Below are 26,867 nucleotides of genomic sequence, written 5' to 3'. Positions count from 1 at the left end.
TAGTGTATTATAGTTTGTATGATTATTATGTGTGTGTATATATATATAATATATGTATATGCATTTATGTTTGTATATGTATGTATATTGACTACAGGGTTGTTTTTTTGGGGGGGGGGGTGATGTCGGGGAGGGGGGTTGTGGGGTTTAAATGTTGATTTTATATATATATATATATATATATTACATTTCATTGTAAAAATTTTTTAATAATAATAATAAAAGAATCACTTTGATTAGTAGAACATTAATTTTATAGTGAGTACTTGTATTTTGCAAATCTACAAAGAAGGACATAAAATGCATGGGACTGTACCAGTGTTATTAAATGAAAATGTTTTGTTAACTGAAACTGAAAGCTCAAATTAATTTATGTTTTATAAACACAGTATATTATAAAATGGGAAACCTTTATAATCCACCCTTCAATAAACATGAAAATGCCACTAGATAGCAGTAACACAAGACGGCCTTATGAAATGTAAAACTTTTTAACATTAATTAATATTTAATTTAGAAGCCCCAAAATACTAAACAGAAATAAAAACTAAATATCAAAAAACTGAACTAAAACTAAAACAGTCTTAGAGCGACGAATAACAAAACAAAACTAAATTGCAATAAAAACATAATAAAAAATTCAAGACCATAATAAGCTTGAACGGCACCAAAAAACAGAATACTAGTCGTGCCTCAGTTTTTTGGTACAGATAACTACACGTTTCAGCATGCAAAGGAAAAATACCAGATCACACATCACTGTAATGCACATCCATTCCACGGTCTGTTTCAGAGCATCATATTCACTTTACATAAGTTTATTAAACCATCTTCTTTGTGCATTTTTTTTGAAGGGGAACTCTCAAAAAGAATGCAATGTGGGCATGTGAAAAAATTATTAAATATACAACTTTAATAAATTAGTGAAGATGCTTTGCTTGCACCAAACAAGAATGTGTTTCACAGCACTTTGTCATGTACAGTCATGTTTGAAAGGTGCATGTTTGTGCAGTGGGGCAGAATGATCATACTGTATAGAGTTTTCAGAGATTAAGAGGAAAGAAAAGTTGTGAAACGGGTGTGTGTGTGTGTGTGTGTGTGTTACGGGTGTAATGTTCTGCTGTATGCAGATGATGTGCATATATGCTGTATATGACAAACATATGTGAAATAATATTCTGTGTCATTGATTAACCTGTATTCCATTCCATAAAGTGACTTTAACATTTAAACTATGTCAAAAACAGAAATGGAAGACTACAAATAGTTACAGACCAGATTTTCTCAACTTTTCTTAGGTGTTCTGAATTGTTTTTAGTGCATTGCTCTGCAGTTGCTAGGATGTTCTGAGTGGTTGCTAGGCATTGCTATTGCTATGCTGTTGCTTAGGTGTTCTAAATGGGTTTTAGTGCATTGCTGTACAATCGCTTGGTGTTTTCTGGGTGGTTGTTAACGTGTTGCTTTTTTGTTTCTAGGATGTTCTGGTTACTAGGGCACTGCTAGATGTTTAATACTTGGGGTTAGGGGTTTGTTCAATTATGAGCAATATGGCAAGTGTGATGCTTTACTTGGAAAAGACCACTAATTACGTGCAACACTTATATGTGAAATATGAATCCAGTTTGGGAAATGGTTGCAAGTTCAACTTTAAGAGCTCTTTTTATTTTACAGCCTTTCATCTGAGACACAAATGAGATTTTAGTTTTTACACTATAAAGGTTTCAAAAGGTTTTAAAGCCACCCATTTTTAACAGACACAAAGGTAATTTTTATGGGCTGTCTATGATGTTTCACATACACACGCCTCTAATAAACCCACATTGTGTGTTCAGAGCACAATCTGTGTGTGATGGCCAATAAAGGGTGCAAATATATATATATATATCTCTATCTCTCAATAGGATTCTAATTAGCATTTGATTTAACTTCATTTTTACCTCCAATCTCTTCAGAACTACATGAACAAGAACAACATGCTTGCTGCTGAACAAATGACTTTTCACTGTTTCATTGCCTGGTTTACTACTTCATTCAGGATCAGTGATTTTCTATTAACTCTTTAGGTCTATGATTAAACTACAGAATAATGTGTGCATTTCAATTCATAATGTAACCTGCAGCAAAGTAGATGAGAGAAAATGTCACAACAACAACAGTTACATTGACCCGTGAAAGTATCTGTTTGAAAATGAAGGTTCACTCAAAATGTAAAAAAATAAAATAAATTAATAAAAATAAAAATAATGTTATTGTTTACTCACCCTCATGTTGTGCCAAACCTGTATGACTTTCTTCTGTGGAACACAAAAGGAGATGTAAGGCAGCCTCAGCCACCATTTACTTTCATTGTATGGAGAAAAAAAAAAAAAAAAGATTAAATTAAAGTGCATTACAGTACTTACAGTACAGTATTTTTGTGAGGAAATGTACTCGCTGCTCTCTGCTGGACAGATCATGTTACTACAGTCAGTGCTCATGTACCTCAAGCGTCCAGCAGGCGGAGCTACACTTCCAAATATGGTCAGTGGCTTACTGCAGTGGGCGGGACTTCTCTTCTTATTGGTTCAACTGGTGCCAATCACCTCGCAGATCGATAGCAAACAAGCTAACTAGCTCAACAGCAAATGTGAAGTGGCTGGAGTACAGCAGCGAGCTGCCGGCGTTTTACTTATTTAAACTTCTTTATTTTTCTACTATTTGAATATTAAATCGGTTAATTGAGAATCGGGGGCGAAAGGAGAGGTATGTTGATTAATTCATTACAATAATGAGCTCATTAAAAGCAGTAGCTCAGGTTTACATGCTACTACATGGAAACAAATGAGCTTAATGTTGATGCAAATAACTACAATAACATGTTCAGCCATATTCAACACGATCTGGCCACATTTATGTACATTATTTAATAAATATAGAGAAATGAAGCTGTATGGAATGTTTATTTCTCTAAACACATCATTGCTTGTGTAGATTAAGCTTATGTTTTGTTTGGCTGTTTATTTGTTTTGCTGTGGTTATTATGGACATTTTGGCAGAACATATAACATGGATTTTGATTGTAATATATACATTTTTTCAGACTTTTTTGAAAGACTGCAAAAACACACTGAACCAGCAAGCTTGTAACATTTAAAAGCTGTAAGCTTTACTTTCTTGAACATCACTGTAATGACATGTATAGCTGAGTTAATAAGCTAGAAATATTAAATATTTATATTTGCTTTGTAACGTATGCATTTTAAATAGCCATTAAAATGTCTGTTATCATTAAGTTATTAAATACTAATTTATTAACTTACACATATATAGATCTCGATACATTCCTGATAAATATAGAATATTGATCAAATATAAATTTTTACATAAATATTTATATATTGATGGATATTATAAACTACCTTTATAATACCTTATAATAATACTTGTTAAATACTATTTTATGAACTAACCAGTAATAATTAGCTTTACAACAAATGATTATAATGGATATACTGTGCTGTGAAAAAGTATTTGCCCCCCTTTATAGTTTTAAATCTTCAAATGAGATGATGACCGGACGTTCTCCTTTAGGATTTTGTGGTAGAAAGCTGAATTTTTGTCCAGTGTCTTTCTGATAGTTGAGTCATTGATGCGAGAGAGGCCTGCAGTTCCTTGGATGTTGTCCTTGGCTTTTTTGTGACTTCCTGGATGAGTCGCTGTGCTCTTGGAGGAATTTTGGAAGGTTGGCCACTTCTGGGAAGGTTCACTACTGTGCCAAGTGTTCTCCATTTGGAGATAATGGCTCTCACTGTGGTTCTTTGAAATAGCTTTATAACCCTTCCCAGACTGATGTATTTCAATCACCTTTTTCCTCATCATTTCTGGAATTTCTTTCAACCTTGGCATAGTGTGCTACTGGTTGAGACCTTTTAGCCAACTTCATGCTGCTGGAAAAGTTCAGTTTAGGTGTTGATTTGATTGAACAGGGCTGGCAGTAATCAGGCCTGGGTGTGTCTAGTCCAGCTGAACCCCATTATGAATGCAGTTTCATAGATTTGGGGATTTAGTAACTAAGGGGGAATAATACTTTTTCAGTGGCCCAGTTGGTATTGGATAACATTTTTTTTGCTTCAATAAATAACATTATCATTTAAAAACTGTATTTTGTGTTTACTCAGATTGCCTTTGATTTATGTTAGATTTGGTTTGAATTTTTGAAACAATTTAGTATGAGATATATACGGAAACAGAAGAAATCAGGATGGAGGTAAATACTTTTTCACAGCACTGTATATTGATACATTACTGATAACTATAGAATATTTATTTATACACTGATAAATAGATATTATAAATGACCATTATAATATCTAACAATATAATAATTATTATTGATAAGGATAATTAAATAATTCATTTATAAATTATCCAGTAATAATTAACTTTATAATAAATAATTGTAACTGATATATATTGATACATTACTGATAAATATAGAATATTTAGAAAATATATAAATATTTTATAAATATTTATACACTGATAAATAGATATATTACCATTGTAATATATATAAATATTATAATAATTATTAATAATGATAATGTATAATTAAATTAATTTATTAACTATCCAGTAATAATGACCTTTATAATAAATAATTGTAACTGATATATATTGATACATTACTGATAAATATAGATTATTTATCAAATATAAATATTTATATACCGAGAAATAGACTATATAAATTATCCGTATAATATCTAGCTATATACTTTAATAATAATTATTATTATTTATAATAATAATAATATACTACTAATAATAAAAGTAATCATAATAATTTATTATTAAATAATTAGTGAATAAACCATGCTGAAAAATGACTGATAAATAATTCATGTTTATTCTTGGTCATAAAGACCAAGTACATACCAACTACAAAGAGAAGATAATTTAAATGGATTGAGGAAAGCCCTAGTAAACAAGTGTGCTTTGAGAAATGCTGTTGTTTTGTTCTGCTTTTATAATAATCGTGTCTAGCTGCGTCTGTCCTCTGCAGTGTTGGAGAATGGTTGTTCCTGATGGTGGAAGTGTGCTACAACCAGCAGTTAATGGTCCTACAGACGAGGTGATGTCCAGTTCAGAGCCGGGATTCGATCAGAACCTGACCGGGGTGGAGCTGGGAGAGGTGCGTAAGCTGCAGGAGCTGGTGCGACGTCTGGAGGTCCAGAATCAAGCACTGCGCAACAGGGGCAACAAACACATGCTGGGGGGCAACAGCAACCTCACGACGGGAAGTAACATTAACAACCTCACAGACTCTTCTCCCAGAGCTGAGGATGCCAGGAGCATGGAGCTGTCACCTCCTCCGGGGAGCAGCAGCAGTGAGGAGATGTCTCCACTGCCTGACGCCTCCAGACCGGACGATGAGGAGGAGCAGGCCGGGTTCTTGAGTCTGCCCTGTGCTTCTGGCTCCAATCAAACACGGGGACAGTTTGAGACGAGTTTGTCTCCTGATAGCTGTGATTCAGAGACACTTGGAGCAAGTGATGTGGGTATAGACCACTCCGCTCTGGATGAGGTGGATGTGCTGGATTTGGAGACATGCACCGAGGCAGAAGATGAAGACAGCTGGTAGGCTTAATTACATTTATGTTGTAGTCAAATAGAGCCACTTGTGAAAATGCTTCTGTTTTGTATTTTTCTCATTTAATTCAGTTTTTCTTTCGTTACAAGTTAATAATGGAAGCATAACAATTTGAGTGAAAAGTTGAACTGATAAATGTGCATGAATTTCTTAGTATTTGGTAGCTTAAAAGGAATAGTTCACCCAAAAATGAAAATTCGCTCATCGTTTACTCACCCTCATGCCATCCCAGATGTGTATGCCTTTCTTTCTTCTGCTGAACACAAATACATATTTAGAAAAATATTTGAGCTCTGCAGGTCCATAAAATGCCATTGAATGGTGTCCAGAACTTTGAAGCTCTAAAAAGCACATAAAGGCAGCATAAAAGTAATCCATGTGGCTCCAGTGGATTAATTAATGTCTTCTGAAGTGAAACGCTATGTGCGTGTAAGAAATAGATCAGCATTTAACTTTTTACTAAAATGTTCACTTCCAGCCAGCTCAATTCTCTCTTGAAAACTTTGAGTCGTTTATTTAAAAAAACAAAAAACAAAACAAAAAAACATTTGCAGTGGAAGTGAATGGGGCCAGTGCATAAACATTATAGTAGACACTGTTTCAAAAGTATAGCCACAAGATTATATTTGCTAATGTGATTTTAGTGTGGCAAAATGACTTCAGAACCTTTGCTGTGTAAAGTTATATCCAATATTACAACTTCGTTGTCATGATGACCTATCGCCGGTAAACCCTGTAATCTGGTAAATGTCATAACACCGGTAAACATTACTTTTTGGCTTTTTCGTATGTTTACATCATGTGGCTATACTTTTGAAACTATGTATTGTAATGTTTATGGACTGGCCCCATTGACTTCCATTGTAAGGGTGTTTTCACACCTTTAAGGGGTTTGAGGATGTTTTCACACTTGGTTCATTTCAGGAGTCTAAGCGTGGTTCGCTGGATTTTTGGCCCATGTCTGAACACACCAAACAATCTCAGACCCCTTTAAATCGAGCGAGACCATCTCGGGAGGTGGTCTGAGGTATGGTTCGCTTGCAGCCTTTGGTTCGGTTTGCTAATAATGTGCATTGTGAACAAAAAGCACTTCAGGCTCACTTGATTTTCCAATTCATGTAATGCCAAACACGTTTGGCCCTGACATGTTTCCTTCGCAGGAAATGACAATGCAAGCACGGGAGAGACGCTACGAACTGCTTGCTCTGTTTCTATGGAGATGACAACGTGAGAAGCATATTAAGCTATTGTAAACTGCTCACAAAATGAACTCAAAGGTCTTTTTAGTGTTCTGTGCAAATGAAGATTTGAGGGTTGAAAAGGATGCCTTGAAAGCCGCATGAAAGTTAAGAAATTACAACAGGAATATATATTGTATTCTATGAATGGAAATAACCCGAGGCTGTCAGTAGATTAAACATTAAGTGTGATTAATCTTATTGATTGTCGTTAATAAGAATGCACAATGCATTCAGTTCTGTTGCATTACTTTTCTCTTTTAATGTATAAAACAATATGTAATAATACAGAATTACATAATATTGATGCCAAAGATCAATAAGAACTGAGACCCCATAACTGGTAAAGTGGACCAAAAAGAGATCTAAGCCAACTTACAAGGTCTCCAACAGTGTGAACGCAAAGAGAACTGGGTTCCTTTTCACTCTGTCCACTTTTTGGTCCACTTAGGGTGTGTTCACACTTGTAGTTCGGTTCTCTTGGTCTGGACCAAAAAAGAAAATGATACATTTAGTACTGGTTCGCTTAGCGTTCACACTGGCATTTTTAACACCGAACCTAAAGATACAAAACAAAAGGCATAATGACAAGGTCACAACCTGATTGGACAGCTTTTATGACGTATATTTTCGATGGAACTTGCCGAACATCCAAAACAATGCTGGCTGCTGGGCTAAATGTGCTCATTGGACCCACTTTACCTTAACCTATCACTGAGCATTTTTGTGCGTTTTTTCCAGTATACTAGAAATAATAAGAAACTGTACCTCCTCTTTGCTCCATGTTTGCCCTCTGCTCATTTTGTTTGCCCTCTACTCATGTTATCAAATCACGTGATTTTTAGGGTCGCATCTTGTGACATCACATCCTGTTATTGGTTCGTTTAGATGTCTTTGATCCATGCTGCATTCATATATCAGTCGAACCGCACCAGAGTTCGTTTGGAAGCGGACCGAGACCCGCTATCCAGGGGGTCTCGGTCCGCTTGTTTGGTGTGCACCAAGGTTCGGATGGCAGCGTTCACACTTGTTCATATGAACCGCACTAACAGAGCAATTGCACCAGAGTTCGTTTTAATCGAGCCAAACCTGCCAAGTTGAACACGCCCTTAAAGGTGTCAGAGTTTGGTTCTTTTAAAGAGGACTCAAGTGGGAAAACACCCTGAGATCGTCTGGAATGTTCACATATGGGCCCCTGAAAGGACCAAGTGTGAAAACACCCTTAAGTGCCTCAATGCAACCATGATTTTGGTGAAAAGAAAAAAACGTGACGAGTTAATTACTTTTGTGGTAATCAACATTATGTCACAAATCTTAACTTGTACTGAACCCAGAACATTCCTTTAACAGAGTAAAACAAATCTGATGTAGGTTACCAAGAAATTGTATAGAATCTTATATACATCATAAAGTTTCTTTGATTCAAATTGTCCAAACATTTCTAGGTTTAAATTAGATTCTAAAGCCCAGATTTTCAAAATAGAATCAAACCTTTGAACTCCACTGTATATGTTGATGCATTATATGATGCAATCACTGATATATCAATGGATGCAATGTAAAAAGAGAATGTATTTAATTTTATCACTGCCAACTTTTTTTAGACAAACGTTGTAATATAATATTACTTGCATATCCTGACAAATCTGCAAAGCACAGTGTCAAAGGCATCCAAAGCCTTTGACACTGTGCTTTGCAGATTTGTCAGGTTAACAGATTCATACAGTTCATAATATCTCAGACACTGATGTATAAACTCTAGTGTGTCCATTCTGGTTATTCGTGATTGTGCTGACGCTCTGTATGTGTAACAGTGCTTTACTGCATGCATCAGTGGCTTTGATTAAAAGAGACTTAGACACTAGTGTCTACTCTGTTTAGACACAGTATACAACAAATGAGTTGCTTTCTCAAGGCTACGTTGATCTGTAACTCCCTAGTGTATTAGGCTTCCCATGTGGTCTGGAACCGACGGCTTTTGGGATGCAACTAAGGCTTTTCTGGCAAAGGCAGGAAGTGTTGGGCCGATTTATTAAATTTTTTTAATATCTTCTAGAAAAAAAAAAAAACAACTACCAACATCACCATTGATATGGATTGTTCTTAAAATAATTGTTGAAACTTTGTTATTTAGGTTATTCTGTCAACTGAATTTAATTTTATTTCTGATTAATTTAATCAATACCGTGCATGATTTTTGAAATTGAGAAACAGTAATAATCAGCTGATCTCTCTGATGCAGCTTTGATTTGTTTTCAGTTAAATAAGCCATCTTCCCCCAGTGGATTGAGTTTTTTTTTTGTGTGTAATCTGGTGGATTTTAGCCTCGTCCATATTGCATGTTGCAGCCTTGCTCGCCAATTAGCAGCTTAACTCCGGCTGAACCAACAAAGTAATGATGGACCGTTATTATCCTGTTCATATGCCCATATGTGTTTCATGAGGTTAATAGAGCCATATTTGGTTGCTAGCAGCATTGGGTCGCTTTACTGTTTTGCAGTAAGCTGCTTTGAGTGGATTGATGTTTCATGTGATTCAGCTCATTCAAGTTCATACGATGAAAAGAGAGTTTTGTTGTTATCTGGATGGTGACCAGAAAAGGTTTTAGGTTTTAATAGGAATCCATTCTGTAAATTGGTGTTTCAATTTTAAGGCACTTTTAGCACTGTGGACTTCTAGAAAGAAAAATCTATTTTTTTCACACTCTCACTAATACTAACAATGTCCATTTTGTTCTGAAAATTCCCACAACAGTGTCATTTCCAGCACATTTTAAACTCTGTATTGTTTTAAATAGTAGGGATGGGACAATAAATCGAATTTCGATATATTTTATGAATACTGACAATAGGGACTGGTGACAGCTACCATTTTCAAAATTGGATCAGCAATCTTATTGCAACACTCAAGGAAATGAATGTTTGTGTCTGTCTAAAGAGAAGGTGAGTGTATCGGCACAGATGATTGTGTAGTGTTTTAATGAACTCATCCATAATGGATGCAAACTAGCATCTGTGCCAGTAAATGCTGCCCATTAATGGCCATTATTTTGAAATTATACATCCAACACCACACTCATATGTGCTTGTTGAACACTTAGTGTATATAAACAGAGACCACATTTACATGCACTTAAGAAAATTGTTTATTCCAGGTTTTTTTTCAGAAAGCAGTGTTCTGAAACCTCATGTAAACAAGAACGCCGATTTCCTTACGCCATTAAAGGGATTAATAGAAAGTGGGTTAACACACCTGGCTTTCTCCTGGAGAACTTGTTTTATGTGGCCATGTAAACACGTAAGCGACGTTCTTATGGGTTTTTGAGGAGTATGCATGTGCGTGAATAGACTGGATAACAAATGTCATAGGATGAAACCCAACAACAAGTCAACATAGTGGAAAGATTTCAACATATCTAGGTGTACACTGTGAAAATCACATACACTATAAACTATAACCATTCATACACACCAGTGTAAAATATCTACTGTCCCTCACGTTTACGAGTAAGAGCTCGAGTACATTGGGGGAATCCCGAAGTTTGATGTAAGAGGGAAACCCCACTATTGCAGCGCAATTTTGCTGCAGGTCACGATGGAATTCGAACGTTAAGCAAACAAACACAGGAACAACTCTGGAATATCTGGAAATAAAGTGAAGCAATGGAGAAATAAGTAGCGAAGTCTTTGGATGCCATGGTTTTTTTTTATTTACACAAGCATCGTGGGGAAATAACGTTGCTGTGGAGAAAGCTGCTTACTGTAAAGAGTACGCCACTTATACAGTGCATGTAAACGAGAATGCCACTTCTGTGCAACAAGCTGCATTCTCGCAATTAGCCGCTTTCTGGTGTCCATGTTAACGTAGTCAGTTTAAAACAAAGCCACCCCAGGCTTCATATCCCTGCTGTGAAGTATTTTGTCATATAGACCTATGACGTAGAAATAGGAATGAGTAGAGATGCTGCCCTTCACGTTCACGTATAAGAGCTCAAGTACACTGGGGGAATCCCTGAGTTTAATGTAAGAGGGAAACCCCACGTTTACACTGCTAAATGTTCCAGTTTATTGACAACATTTTGACCCAAAATGGGTCTTCGTCAGGTCAAAACACAATAGTCTTCTTGACTATTGTGGACAATATCACTATTGTGTTTTCACCTGAAGAAGACCCATTTTGGGTCGAAACGTTTTTATTAAACTGGAACGTTTAGCAGTATGCCAGCGTTACTACTCATTCCTATAAACTTTAACTTGTAGCTGTGCACCCTCATTCTTTTTACATGTTCGTATACTACCTCTAGATTTATGTCATATGTCTACTCATATAGGCACATTTTTCCTTCAAATCTAATTTTTCTCAGTGAAACGGTAATATTACATGATTGACATTTGCAGACATATGTGTGGTGCTTTGTGGTGATAAACATCTCTTGTCTCTCCTTTAGGTTGTATGTGTCGCCAAAGAAGCAGATGGTGGCAGAACAGGGGCCAGAGTCTCCATTGAAATGGTGCAGGAAGGTTCTGGATCACCCCAGTCCAGAGACTGAAGTTGCTTGTCGGACTCTCATCAACCGACTAGACCAGAGTATGAAAGCATTTCAGCTGTGGATCACCTCATGTTTAGATTAAATATTGTTGAAATGGCAGATTAAATGTCAACATGAACTACCATACAAAGCAAAGTGTTAGCTGTATGTTCATATACAGAGGCCCTGTTTACACCTGGTTTAAAGGTGTAAAATCCATAGGTGATGTGATCACAAGCGGACAGCCGAGAGAGACAGATTGCTGTTCACTCCTAGTAATAACATGTCAAATGCGTATCCTTTGGCCACTTTTGACCAGATTTCAAAGGGAAGGGTCTCTGATTTCATGACTACATACGTTACATGTTTATCATTGTGCACACGGGTGATTTCTGTATTTTCCGCTCTATTTAGACCTCTCCTACAGCATCTGTCAAGCCATGAAACTGCCCCTGAGCCTACAATATTAGTCATTTCAGTGACACAATATGTAATCACATTACTATTAGAAATAATTACAGCTACTGGCTTTATTCACTGTCTAAAAATGTTATTGTTTGAAGTTATTGGCATTTATTTCTGTGCATATCAGATGTAAATAACTTTGGGCGAGATGCAATAAAAATAGCTTTTTTTTTAAGGTTAGTAATCAGTTCACTGTTTGCATTTCTCCTAACTAGAAATTTTACCAAATGCTTTGGATCCTCTTGAAATTACCATTCTTCCAAAGACTATTTCTATATTACCAGATTTTTATGGCAGTGCTTTTTTCGTTTTTTTTTTTCCCACTGTAGCCTCGCGGTGGAAGAACATGTACAGCAGCTCGTCTCAGGCGGCTGAGGCTGGCATCTCCACGTCTTCCTCTGCTGGGTACCACAAATCAACTAACAAAACACTACTAACCTCTGGCAGCTCAGGTATGGCATTAACCCAACACACTGCACATGATATGCCTTAAAACCTCTTAATGCAACACATACACACATACTTAGGCCTGTTTCACACTTACTGCGTCTGCGGAGCGTGATCGGCGCAGGTGCGCGTACAGCTTTCATACTAGTAGCTTTTAATTTTTATAACAGAGCTGCGGCTCTATACAGAAAATTAAGTGATTTCTGAGTTACCGCACACCAGGATTTCCTGTGATAATAGGCGTACATTATTAAATGTCACAAACTTGATCCTCGTGAAATTTAACTTGCGTGGAATGGAACTCAAATCTCAAATTGCACAATATAAACTGCCTAAAGGAATGGTTCTGGTTCAATAGAAGTTAAGCTCAATCAACAACTTTTGTGGCATAATGTTGATTACCACAGAAAAAGAAAACTATTTTGATACATCCCTCTTCAATAAAATAAAAAAGCAAATATCTTGGTGACAGTGAGGCACTTACAATGAAAGTCAATGGAGCTAATCCGTAAACATTTAAATACACATTGTTACAAAAGTATAGCCACAAGATGTAAACATTACACAAGTTAGCATTATTTTAGTGTGATAAACTCAAGGATTTACTGGCGTTACAGTGTTTGCCAGTTTACAGGGTTTACCACTGTTATGTCATCCTGACAACAAAGTTATAACATTGATTGTAACTATTAACAGATAAGGTTAATGAGCGATTTTATCCCACTAAAATCATGTTTCACCTCGTATCATATAATGCTTACGTTTTGTGGCTATACTTTTTAAACAGTGTGTATTTTAAGCCCCAATCACCTCCATTGTAAGTGCCTTAGAACTTGAGGGTTAAACAAAAACAAAAATCGCAGTTCTGTTCGGTCATTTTTGACCGATTTAAATTTCTATTTTTCTATAAAAATCCTTTCGTTCATCTGAGATGTATAAAACTTTGTGACTTTTCCTCTTTTTTACCATCTACCATCTTAAAATACACAATTTATAATGTTTAAATAAAATCCAAATGCATAACTTGAGAAAATATCTTTATATTAAGTTACAGAGACCAAGCAACAAAAAGGGGAACACTGAGGCAACCTATAGGCTATACTTGTCATTGCTAAGAAATTGTCATGTTTTGTCATGTTTGTTTTTTTTTTGTTTTTTTTTAAACAGATAGCAGCAAATTACCCTAATGCATGACACACAGTAGCCTTTTCATAAGTATTCAAGTTTGTAGGTGAAGTGAAGGTAACAAAAAAGTGCTTATTTTATATTAAAATTGAATGGTGTTATTTGAGCTGATTGGCGTCTAAATCCATAAAGTCCACCAAAATGCACAAAAATTGTGATAATAATTATGCAAGAAGTTAGTTAAAAGGTATGACACAAAATGTGTCAAAATATGTTATTATACAGTATGTTCTGGGAAAAAAGGAGATACACAAAAACTGTTCCGGTCAATTTTGACCACAAATAGTACAAGTGTTAGCCCAGAATGAACAGAACTTGAGGGTTAAATACACGAGGGACAAGTTGAAATATTTTTTGATGGAAATCAATTTTATGCCACAAATGCTGTCGATTGAGTGTACTGTAACTTGTATTCAATCTGGAACACTCCATTAATAGTCAGTTTATGAATTTAAATGTTTTTGTTTTTTTTCTACAAACTGTTGAACCACACGCATAGCATTGTGGAATATCATTGGCAGGAAAGGACTCATTTTTACTGCCTTCAAAACACTGACCAATGCATCTTAGTAAAGGGGATGTTACGTTGGATTTAGACATATTTTGATTCCTTCCTGTCTTCGTTTACTGCCTGTAAACAGCAGAAAGCCATTAGATGGCCTTTTCTGACGTTTCGAACACAGCCTTACTCAAACATGCTCAGGTGTGGTCACAGCTGCTGTATGATGTGTATTTAACAAAATAGGCGAGTGAGATCAGGTGTCATGCATGAGGTGTCTAGCAAACATTTGTGGTTGGCAAATTCTTTTAACTCAGTCTTCAGTGTTTCAGCTGTGTGTGTTTTATGTGTTTAAAAACCAGTTGGTTCTGCAGTGTGAGCTAATGTCATGAATAACTGCTTTTGTATTTATTGGTTTCTGCTGTTTAATGAACCTCCTTCGGTACTTAAAGCAACCTTTTCTGCAACTTACAGTACGTGTCATTTAATCTCATTATCTTGCGCTTTTATGACATCATGCTAGCGATGTATGACAATTTTTAACTTTGTAAAGAGGGCAGGATTCATCCACAAAGTGACTACCAGTGCTGACTTGTCATGCACTTCTTTCAGCTTTGTCATGGCAATACCAAATATATATATATATATATGTGTACAATCATCCATGCGATTATCTAATTAGCCAATCATGTGGCAGCAGTGCAGTGCATAAAATCATGCAGATACGGGTCAGGAGCTTCAGTTAATGTTCACATCAACCATCAGAATGGGGAAAAAATTTGATCTCAGTGATTTGGACTGTGGAATGATTGTTGGTGCCAGACGGGCTGGTTTGAGTATTTCTGTAACTGCTGATCTCCTGGGATTTTCACACACAACAGTCTCTAGAATTTACTCAGAATGGTGCCAAAAACAAAAAACATCAAGTCAGCGGCAGTTCTGTGGATGGAAATGCCTTGTTGATGAGAGAGGTCAACAGAGAATGGCCAGAATGGTTTGAACTGACAAAGTCTACGGTAACTCAGATAACCACACTGTACAATTGTGGTGAGAAGAATATCATCTTTCAGTGCTTTTCTGGGATGCGGGACCTACACAATATTAGGCAGGTGGTTTTAATGTTGTGGCTGATCGGTGTGTGTGTGTGTGTGTGTGTGATATATATACACTGTAAATAAGTATTTTTGCTGTTGCTCTCTTTTTCACAGGTTACATGGGCCATTCCACTCTCAGCTCACAGTCATCTGTAGATAGTGAATTAAGCACCTCAGACGACTCGATCTCAATGGGTTATAAACTTCAGGATCTGACAGATGTTCAAATAATGGCTCGTTTGCAGGAAGAGAGTGAGCATCTTTCTCCACATACACATTCAGATCATGGAATGTTTTTATTAGGGATGCACCCATGTATCGGCTGCCGATATTTATCGGTCAGTTATTGACCAAATTAAAATTGGTCAATAGCATGAAAACACTGATATGAAAAACCAATGGTTTATTTATAATGAATTACAGGTGCATCTCAATAAATTAGAATGTCGTGGAAAAGTTCATTTATTTCAGAAATTCAACTCAAATTGTGAAACTCGTGTATTAAATAAATTCAATGCACACAGACTGAAGTAGTTTAAGTCTTTGGTTCTTTTAATTGTGATGATTTTGGCTCACATTTAACAAAAACCCACCAATTCACTATCTCAAAAAATTAGAATATGGTGACATGCCAATCAGCTAATCAACTCAAAACACCTGCAAAGGTTTCCTGAGCCTTCAAAATGGTCTCTCAGTTTGGTTCACTAGGCTACACAATCATGGGGAAGACTGCTGATCTGACAGTTGTCCAGAAGACAATCATTGCACCCTTCACAAGGAGGGTAAGCCACAAACATTCATTGCCAAAGAAGCTGGCTGTTCACAGAGTGCTGTATCCAAGCATGTTAACAGAAAGTTAAGTGGAAGGAAAAAGTGTGGAAGAAAAAGATGCACAACCAACCGAGAGAACCGCAGCCTTATGAGGATTGTCAAGCAAAATCGATTCAAGAATTTGGGTGAACTTCACAAGGAATGGACTGAGGCTGGGGTCAAGGCATTAAGAGCCACCACACACAGACATGTCAAGGAATTTGGCTACAGTTGTCGTATTCCTCTTGTTAAGCCACTCCTGAACCACAGACAATGTCAGAGGTGTCTTACCTGGGCTAAGGAGAAGAAGAACTGGACTGTTGCCCAGTGGTCCAAAGTCCTCTTTTCAGATGAGAGCAAGTTTTGTATTTCATTTGGAAACCAAGGTCCTAGAGTCTGGAGGAAGGGTGGAGAAGCTCATAGCCCAAGTTGCTTGAAGTCCAGTGTTAAGTTTCCACAGTCTGTGATGATTTGGGGTGCAATGTCATCTGCTGGTGTTGGTCCATTGTGTTTTTTGAAAACCAAAGTCACTGCACCTGTTTACCAAGAAATGTTGGAGCACTTCATGCTTCCTTCTGCTGACCAGCTTTTTAAAGATGCTGATTTCATTTTCCAGCAGGATTTGGCACCTGCCCACACTGCCAAAAGCACCAAAAGTTGGTTAAATGACCATGGTGTTGGTGTGCTTGACTGGCCAGCAAACTCACCAGACCTGAACCCCATAGAGAATCTATGGGGTATTGTCAAGAGGAAAATGAGAAACAAGAGACCAAAAAATGCAGATGAGCTGAAGGCCACTGTCAAAGAAACCTGGGCTTCCATACCACCTCAGCAGTGCCACAAACTGATCACCTCCATGCCACGCCAAATTGAGGCAGTAATTAAAGCAAAATGAGCCCCTACCAAGTATTGAGTACATACAGGTGCATCTCAATAAATTAGAATGTCATGGAAAAGTTCATTTATTTCAGTAATTCAACTCAAATTGTGAAACTCGTGTATTAAATAAATTCAATGCACACAGACTGAAGTAGTTTAAGTCTTTGGTTCTTTTAATTGTGATGATTTTGGCTCACATTTAACAAAAACCCACCAATTCACTATCTCAACAAATTAGAATACATCATAAGACCAATAAAAAAAAAAAACATTTTTAGTGAATTGTTGGCCTTCTGGAAAGTATGTTCATTTACTGTATATGTACTCAATACTTAGTAGGGGCTCCTTTTCCCTTTGGCACTGCTGAGGTGGTATGGAAGCCCAGGTTTCTTTGACAGTGGCCTTCAGCTCATCTGCATTTTTTGGTCTCTTGTTTCTCATTTTCCTCTTAACAATACCCCATAGATTCTCTATGGGGTTCAGGTCTGGTGAGTTTGCTGGCCAGTCAAGCACACCAACACCATGGTCATTTAACCAACTTTTGGTGCTTTTGGCAGTGTGGGCAGGTGCCAAATCCTGCTGGAAAATGAAATCAGCATCTTTAAAAAGCTGGTCAGCAGAAGGAAGCATGAAGTGCTCCAACATTTCTTGGTAAACGGGTGCAGTGACTTTGGTTTTCAAAAAACACAATGGACCAACACCAGCAGATGACATTGCACCCCAAATCATCACAGACTGTGGAAACTTAACACTGGACTTCAAGCAACTTGGGCTATGAGCTTCTTCACCCTTCCTCCAGACTCTAGGACCTTGGTTTCCAAATGAAATACAAAACTTGCTCTCATCTGAAAAGAGGACTTTGGACCACTGGGCAACAGTCCAGTTCTTCTCCTTAGCCCAGGTAAGACACCTCTGATGTTGTCTGTGGTTCAGGAGTGGCTTAACAAGAGGAATACAACAACTGTAGCCAAATTCCTTGACACGTCTGTGTGTGGTGGCTCTTGATGCCTTGACCCCAGCCTCAGTCCATTCCTTGTGAAGTTCGCCCAAATTCTTGAATTGATTTTGCTTGACAATCATAAGGCTGCGGTTCTCTCGGTTGGTTGTGCATCTTTTTCTTCCACACTTTTTCCTTCCACTCAACTTTCTGTTAACATGCTTGGATACAGCACTCTGTGAACAGCCAGCTTCTTTGGCAATGAATGTTTGTGGCTTACCCTCCTTGTGAAGGGTGTCAATGATTGTCTTCTGGACAACTGTCAGATCAGCAGTCTTCCCCATGATTGTGTAGCCTAGTGAACCAAACTGAGAGACCATTTTGAAGGCTCAGGAAACCGTTGCAGGTGTTTTGAGTTGATTAGCTGATTGGCATATTACCATATTCTAATTTTTTGAGATAGTGAATTGGTGGGTTTTTGTTAAATGTGAGCCAAAATCATCACAATTAAAAGAACCAAAGTCTTAAACTACTTCAGTCTGTGTGCACTGAATTTATTTAATACACGAGTTTCACAATTTGAGTTGAATTACTGAAATAAATTAACTTTTCCACGACATTCTAATTTATTGAGATGCACCTGTATGTAAATTTATTGCATTGTAAAATGTTTATAATAGTGGCAAGAAAAAGTATGTGAACTCTTTGGAATTAGCTGGTTTTCATCTCATCTTCATCAAAGTCACTAGTATAGACAAACACAATGTGCTTAATGTGCCTAACAATTTGTCCAACTATGGACAGATGAATATCTGAGCTCTTCCAGATAACTTTGTAACCCTTTCCAGCTTTATGCAAAGCAAAAATTCTTGATCGTTGATCTACAAAGATCTCTTTTGCGAGGCATGGTCCATGTCAGCAGAGGCTTCTTGTGAATAGCAAACTCAAAATTGTTGAGTGCTTTTTATAAGTCAAAGTATCTCTAACCCACACCTCCGATCTCTTTTCATTCATTGGATGCCAGGTTTGCCAGCTCCTGACTCTAAGTAGCTTTTGTTGACGTCATTAGACTAGGGGTTCACATACTTTTTTCCAACCTACACTTTGAATGTTTGAATGATGTATTCAATATGTAGAACAATACAATCATTTGTGTTATTAGTTAAAACAGATTGTGTTTGTTCATTGTTGTAACTTAGATGAAGATCAAACCAGATTTGAAGACAAATTTATACATAAATGCAGGTAATTCCAAAGGGTTCACATACTTTTTCTTGCCACTGTATATCATATGTCATCATGATTTTATCATATTTTATTTATAGATTTTTAAAATCTTCATCTTGTGTTCAACAGATCCAATTCATGTCAACTACAGTTTTTTATTGCCAAATGCAAATCAGTACTGTGGGTGTGAAAATGCTTTCTGTTCCGTCATTTCGTTTGTTTGAAAACTCCTGTGCAACAGCAAGATTCAGTTCCATCAAACTGGACTGTAAATCATTGTCATTTGTGTTTATAATCCTCCTCAGTTTTGGTATCTAACATATTGACAATACATACTTTTGCAGATTAATTTATGATGCTTATTATGAAACCATTTCTTAGCAATCGGCACAACGATTTTGTTTCTTGACCTGACATACGACAAGGGTTTGGTGTCTGTTGACACATAATTGGCAAAGTGTTGGTTAATTTAAAGGTACAAATGAAATAAAAATGGACAAAATTGTTGTTCTAAACCTGTATGAGTAATGGAGAAATTATAATGAATCTCATTGTCCATCTTGTCAATGCAAAGGCAGTTGAAAGTGACTCACTTTAATCCTTAAAAAGAGCACAGATGGTTAAGAATGGTAGTTCAAGCTTGTTTCACAGAGAAAAAAAATACTGTATCTCTTCAGAAGACTTGGAACATGATGCATGAGTAGTGTGGTCTACTACAATGGTCTTGCTTTACAGTAAGCCACTATCAACTGGCACTGTATCGACAAGACTGGGATATTATAATTCTCTTTTTGTGTTCCGCTTAAGAAAAAAAGTCATATGGGTTTGGAACAACATGAGGGCAAGTAAATGATTACAATTAAAAACATTTTAGGTGATCTATACATATATTTATGCTTCATCAGTGTACTAATAAGACTCGAGTGACGTGTTCGTGTGTCTTTAAGGTCTCCGTCAGGACTACGCCTCTACCTCTACCTCTGCCTCACGCCGCAGCTCATCGGCCTCCCTGCAGTCTCTGCGGCGAGGCACCTACAGTGATCAGGAGTTTGACTCGTACAGTCTGGAGGATGAGGAGGACGAATGCTGCTCTCTCCCGCAGCGGCTCCAGCGCTACTCTCCCTCTCCCCGCAGCTCTCCCCGCTGCCTCTCTCCCAGCACACTGGCGGCGTACAGCCGCCTTGCCGCCCCTCGTCCACGCATGTCACGACGCTCCCTACAGAGCCCAGGAGCCAAGAGTGAGGGTAGGGCATGCTGGCACATTCACTTAGTATCCATCAGATATTAAAGCAGTGTTTTGTGGTTTAATGATCCCGGTGGGAAGCCTGTGTTAGGGCAAAAATCAGTGAAGTACATGCACAACAGAATTATTATTTTTTTGGCTGAATAATTAACCAAATATCAGTTGCGCTGGCTCATAGAGATTGAGGATAAGCCAACAACAATGATGCTGTGTTTTAGATTGAACATAGCTGTCATTTCATGTCATTGGAAGTCACATTTTCACTTGGATCATTTGAGATGAGTTCAATGCACAAACATAAAAATGAGCATACTGTAACTTTCAGAACTGAAAACGTGCTAAAATGTCTCGTTTCAGAAACATTACAAATTAAATGAATATTCCTGGTTCAATACAAGTTAAGCTTAATCAGCATTTGTGGCATAATGTTGATTACAACAGAAAATAATTTCGACTCGTCAAAAAATATTGAGGTGACAGTAAGGCACTTACAATGGATGTGAAAGGGGCCAGTACATAAAAGCTAAAATACACACCGTTTTAAAAGTATAGCCACAAGTCATAAACATTATATTTGTTGATGTAATTTTAGTGTGAAAAAATGACTTGAGAACCTTAAAGTTCTAGCCAATATTACAACTTTGTTGTCATGAGAACGTTTCGCCGGTAAACCCTGTAATCTTGTAAATGCCGTAACCCTGGTAAATCTTTGAATTTTTCACACTAAAATCAAGTTAACATGTTAAATGTTTACGTTTTGTGGCTGTACTTTTGAAACTGTGAGTGTTTTAGCGTTTATGGACTGGCCCCTTTCACTTCTATTGTAAGTGCCACACTGTAGCCACAATTTTTACTTCTTTTCTTTATGAACAAGGGACGAGTCAAAATTAGTTTTTGTGGTCGGCAACATTGTCATAATTGCTGTTGATTGAGCTTAACTTGATTTGAACCTGGAATATATCTTTAATATATCAGTCAGTCATGGTGAGGTTGAAAGAATGAAGTAGGATAGATACTTTTTTTTTCTATTACTATAAGAAGAACTAGCGATAAAGGTCCCTGCACACTTCCTACGAAATAGAAGAGCGAACTGGTGTGATGTCATTTAAAACAAAATTTGGCCAAAAAGAAGGTGTTTTTGAGTTCGATTCGGTGGTTTGTAACCGCTCGCCAGGGCGAACTTATAGGAAAACTTCTTACTGGCTGCTAAACACATTCTTACTGCCATTGGTCAATGCTATCAGTGGGTGTGACCTGGAGATCAGGCAACATGAACATACCGGCGTGCAGAGTTATTAGCGGGCTGGTGCAAATTTACCTACATCTGTAGGTCTGTTCACATAGAGAATTTTTAAAAAGAACATGTCGTGTTTTTTTTTAAATTAGTCTACAAAAGTAATCAAATCTACTCGAATACTCTTAAGTGCCTATTCACTCTGTTGTTTGATATGCTGCTTCACTCGTGCCGTCTGCAGCGAAAGCCATTCACAAATCTGCTCAAAGCAACATATGCCTATCATCATTCTTTTGTCTGTATTCTGCCCATTTTATACACCCAACTTTGCAGTAGTATCAGTGTCATAATAAATTACAATAACCGAGTGTAATCGGTGCATATTATGGCCGCGTATAGCGCCATGAATGCAAAAGGTAAACATTACAAATTACACATTATCTACAGTATATATTATTTTAAATCATCATCGAGTCGTTAAAACAGATTTTTTACTGATCTTGTATAAATTCTACTCGTAGAGTGAGCTAAATAGTCATTGATAACACATTTTAATGTCATATTAGTTGATGTTTTACATGTAGTCTTGAGTGTCCTCATAATTAAATGTACCTCTAAATGCCTCCCCCAGTGGTGTGGCCGATGTCTGAATGTTCGCATACAGTATGTCTTTGCTCGGCTGTTTCGAACTTCATTTTGGCTCTGAGCGAAGAACAAAGAAGCACTTCGCCGGGAGTGTGCCGGGGCCTTAAGAGTGAAATGTGCGAAAGTTCATCAGACTTTATGCTATTCCTGGTTGTATAGAAACAAGTTTATATTCCCGATCATTTCAGTCTGATTTTAACATTTGTGAGGCACATTTCATTTGTGAATCTATCACAATGCAATGCAGAATTTGCACAGAGGCTATTTATTGTAGGATAGAGCAGGTGCAAACTATTGGACCCGACAGCAAACCCGCAGCCTGTGTGCGTGCAGCACAGCACACCATCTCATTTTAAATGCAGATAGGGCGTTTATGTAGAAGTCTTTCAGGCACAGCAGTAAAGTGACCATTGAAAATGGTCGTGAAAAACTAATCACCTTGATTAACCTTTTAATTAAATAAAATTATAAAAATGGGTGATATAACCCCTTTAAAGTTGTTGGCTTGCTAATCGGCATTTCACTCTGCATGCATTTCTTCTCCATTTAATACAGAATAGAATGTTGTCAGTGGACAGGTTTAAACAGGCCATGTGTGTGGTTTTCAGAGGAACTAAGGCACAGCATGCCTAACCTGACCCCGCGCACCAGCCTGCGCTCTCTGGAGGCAGTCAGAAACAGCCGCAGCATGGAGGCTAACTTACAGAGCTCAGGCAACCGCACGTCCCGCCTACCCCACTCCCCCACAGGTTGGTACCCCACCCCACCCCTCTGCCTCACCTTCACCCTGCACCCTAGTCCTTTATAAGTCTGAATCCATATGTTGTCTTTGTGAAAGGAACAGACCCAAATTAAGGTCATTTTTCTCTGAATAATGACCTAAAACAACTAGGAAATCCCCAACATTTTACAAATGAATGTACAGTTAACTGCAACCATCGTTCATGTGTGTCTGGTACATAACTTTCTCCTCTGTTTGACCATTCCCTCACCCTACACCATTGATGTACTGACAATGCACTCTCGGCCCAGTTCCTCGCTCCCTTTGATCCATTATGTCACAGTCTGTCTGTTCTTAGAAACAACCAGTTGTACCAGTAATGGCAGCTTGAGCCACTGTAACACACCCTTTAAAACAGTTCTGGCACTACCTAGTGAGGTGCAATTTGATGCCATCATCCAATTTCAAACAGTAATGTGACGTGATTGTGAGTTTGTTTAGGCCTTCAGCCAATTTAGTTCATTTTAGAGTTTTAAATACAGTAGGGATTGTTGCTAGATCATGAGTGTTGTGGCATTGCTCCATCATTACTGTTTATTTCAGGAGTGTTCAAACTTTTTGATGCCAAGGAGCCCCAAATATGATGATTTCCTTGCAAGAGACCACATTCATAAAATGTGAAGGCAGTTATGTATTTTCATGTATAAATACCCATTTGTACCATGTGAGAGAAATTTATTGCAATGAGTTATCAATAGCTCTTAACCAGCAGTTCAGCTTGTTTTTTAAATTAAGAGGTTATATTAAACATGTGCTTACTAACAATACAAAAGCAAAGATGAAAGCATCTTTGTGTGTAAGTTTTTAGGTGTTTCAATTAATTTCTTATCCCAGCTTAATATGCAGAGACAACTATAAGTAAGACATTTGTTGGTTAATTTTCAAAAACTGTAAACACTGTGTCTCTGTGGTGCTATAAAGATTCCTGTTTGTTTTGAGCGACCCATCCAACCCAACACCACAACACTGACTCAACCAATGGCATGAGTTTGAGGCAGGACTATCTGTTTGTTAGATCTGTGTGGAAACAGTGTTTTTGCAATTCCGTTTGGTGGCGCAAAAATTACAGCTTTAAAAACACCCTCGTGCCATCCCAGATGTGTATGACTTTCTTTCTTCTGCAGAACACAAACAAAGATTTGTAGTAGAATATCTCAGCTCTGTATGTCCATACAATGCAAGTGAATAGTGACCAAAATTATGAAGCTCCAAAATCCACATAAAAGCAGCATAAAAGTAATCCATACGACTCCAGTGGTTTAATCAGTGTTTTCAGAAGTGATAAGTAGACACATGTTTTTACATCCGACTCATCAACTTGTACTGTCTTTTCACAATAACCAGTAACGTACTCTATACATTTTACATCCTTTTTTGACCAGGTTTCTTAAGCCATGTAACCTCTCCATTTAAGCTGTTTGTGATTGGGTGCTGCTGTAGGTGTGTCCTCCACACGGTTGAGAGGTGATGGCCAGTCTCCTCTCTCCCTCCGGGCTCCCTTGAAAGCTCTCAGTCCTGTAGGCTCTATGGCTGCAGCGCGGCAGCACATCAGAGGGCCATCAGGTGACCAGGCAGCTCCCTCAGTGGGCATGAGAAGAGTACAGTCCCCGGGACCTTCTAACGGTGCAACATACTCAGGCTGCAGGAGTGCTGCTGCGGCCAGACAAACGGCAGGAAGAGGCGTGGCACCAGCATCTCCTTCCTCCAGAGGTAGAATTCCACAGACACCAAGAAGGTAACTCAAAAATGTCTTCCATTCATTTATTGGTCAAAAAGCAAGACTGATTGTATTTTCCAGAAATAAAGTCACACCTGGGGGAAAAAAAAGTGTTGTTGAGAGAAAATAAACATAATTTGTACCTGTGTATAAGTCACACTGATAGTCTGACAGAGGTTGCATCAGCAGGCATCAGGACCCGAGTCGCCGAATTTTCAAGAATCATCTTCTCTCCGTGAAGATTACCTCAAGATTTTCGCATCGTATCACATTGTATTTGGGTTCGTTTTAATTGGGAGCATCTGCTTAAAGTAATCATTTTTCATATTTTGTTTCATTTAAGTCTCCACATGTGTTTATAACATGTAACTCTGTGCTTGCACATACAAATAAACATTTTAGTTTGTGAGTGAAACAATATACCTGTTGTATTTATTCGTTAAGTTAACGATCGAGGATATTTCTGAACTTTGCAACCCTATTTGCTAAGCACTAATTGTCCGGAGTGAATTTTTGTGTACTGCAAACACAAAACAGCTGTTAGAGGTGATTTTCCACAGGTGTCAATCCTTACTGTTCTGTCTCTCTCCCGGCCTCCCTCTCTGCAAATGTCGCTCGGCCACGCCCCCATCACCACAAATATGTATTGATTATTTCACAGCCAGAAAACAAGGCAGAATATACAGTTCTGCTCATGAATATCTAGTTTACTTGCTACAAAGTGCCTCAAACAAATCTCTTTCTTTATAAAACTCTGTCTTTTAAAGATTTGATACCACAAGCCTAGCCAACATTGGCAGATCCTATGATTCATTGTGGAGCAGTTGGGCAATAAGATTGGAGCTTATGATTTCTGGCAAGTGCCAGTTTTGTCTGAACTTGCATATATTAGCAAAACAATTATATTGAAGAGGTCAAGTGTGAAGAATTGAGAGATGAGGTTATTTTGCTTGTTTTCCCACAGCAGATCACTAGGAATAACCAAACCGTGTGCTCCCATCCCTGATGAATCCTGGAAAGATGGTTGTTACTGAAAGCCCCCCCGTCCACACATTGAAATCCAGTGTGACTGCACTGCCTCAAAAAAAACATGGTGGGGAACGTCAACACAGAGGCCCTAAAATACGAGTTGTTAGGAACAATGGAGGAAGGGATCTGGCAACACGGTTTACTTCCAGAGACTGCAACATGAACTGTAACGTTTTGCTCGTTTGTAAAACATCAATCCACTTTATTTTCATGAAAACTGGGGAAGCTGCTTGAATAATAAGTGAAATGTTTGATGTCCTGTAATACATGTTATTTGTGTGAAACAATGTGTGGAATTTAATTCCTAGATTCTTTGGAATAATCTGACATTGATTTTGCATGTTTACCTATTTTTAGAAATGAAGGATATTCTATGTAAAATTTTAAATCTCTGACAATTTTTAATTTGATAAGAGTAGTTGTTTTCTGACAAAAAATACATTTTTTTTGTATGTTCAAGACAGAGCAATACCTAAGAGTAGTTTTCTCAAAGAAGAGAGAAAAGAATAATTTTTAAGTGATTGAGGTTACATCAATGTGCCAAGGTGCATTACTACTGCAACATTGTTTCTCATTTCAAAGTGCAAAGTTCGTACACTACATCTGGACGTTTGGATATGGATGCCTGTATAATCCAGGAATAATTGTATGCACTAAGCCAGTTAAACCAGAAATATCTGAGTATGCAATGATAAATGGAGTGCCTCAGAAAATCACAAACTGTAATAAATTAATTTTAGCTATAAATCTGAAATGCCTGTTTTGTTCATTTAAGGGGGTCCTTCTTTGCTGGGCAGCAAAAAAGGAATGCCATGTTTCAAGGTATTATCAAAGCCTAAAAATGCACAAGTAATTATCCAACACAGGGACCCCCTAATAGAAAAAATGCTTGGTAACTATATTATTTTATTTTAATAATTAACAAACAGTACAACTAGGGTTGACCTAGTTTTGTAATTAACTAGCATAACCTTTACTTCCTTGTCATTGAGGTGTTTTGGCCAACAGAGAGATTTTTATTCATTGAATAATGGATTTAGGCAAAGTTCTTAAAGGAATATTTCACCCAGAAATGAATTTCTCTCATCATTTACTGACTTTCTTCTGCAGAATACAAATAACGATTTTTAGTAGAATATCTCAGCTCTGTAGGTCCATACAATGCAAGTGAATGGTGATCAAAACTTTGAAGCTCCATAAAGCACATAAAGGCAGCATAAAAGTAACCCATACGACTCAAGTGGTTTAATCCATGTCTTCTGAAGCGATCCAATCAG

General features: G+C 37.5%; 1 protein-coding gene across 5 annotated transcripts; it reads left to right on the top strand.

Moving 5' to 3' along the window:
• Window positions 1–2,594: 2,594 nt before the first annotated feature.
• zgc:66447 (SLAIN motif-containing protein-like) lies at window positions 2,595–26,350 on the top strand. 5 transcript variants are annotated; one of them, XM_051658243.1, is made up of 10 exons: window positions 2,601–2,742; window positions 4,208–4,246; window positions 5,045–5,619; window positions 11,318–11,457; window positions 12,193–12,315; window positions 15,203–15,340; window positions 19,889–20,185; window positions 22,672–22,812; window positions 24,285–24,579; window positions 25,526–26,350. In XM_051658243.1, the coding sequence occupies exons 2-10, from the start codon at window positions 4,241–4,243 to the stop codon at window positions 25,593–25,595; spliced, it is 1,785 nt and encodes a 594-aa protein (XP_051514203.1). In that variant the 5' UTR covers window positions 2,601–2,742; window positions 4,208–4,240; the 3' UTR covers window positions 25,596–26,350. The 5 variants fall into 5 exon arrangements, with proteins under 5 accessions (XP_051514201.1, XP_051514203.1, XP_051514199.1 ...); XM_051658239.1 differs by lacking the exon at window positions 25,526–26,350 and adding an exon at window positions 25,329–25,519; XM_051658241.1 differs by lacking the exons at window positions 4,208–4,246; window positions 25,526–26,350 and adding an exon at window positions 25,329–25,519 and having other exon boundaries at window positions 2,595–2,742.
• Window positions 26,351–26,867: the final 517 nt, after the last annotated feature.

This window comes from Myxocyprinus asiaticus, chromosome 27, assembly GCF_019703515.2.
Source record: "Myxocyprinus asiaticus isolate MX2 ecotype Aquarium Trade chromosome 27, UBuf_Myxa_2, whole genome shotgun sequence".
Lineage (NCBI taxonomy): Eukaryota > Metazoa > Chordata > Actinopteri > Cypriniformes > Catostomidae > Myxocyprinus > Myxocyprinus asiaticus.
This window is presented reverse-complemented; position numbering and strand designations above follow the sequence as displayed.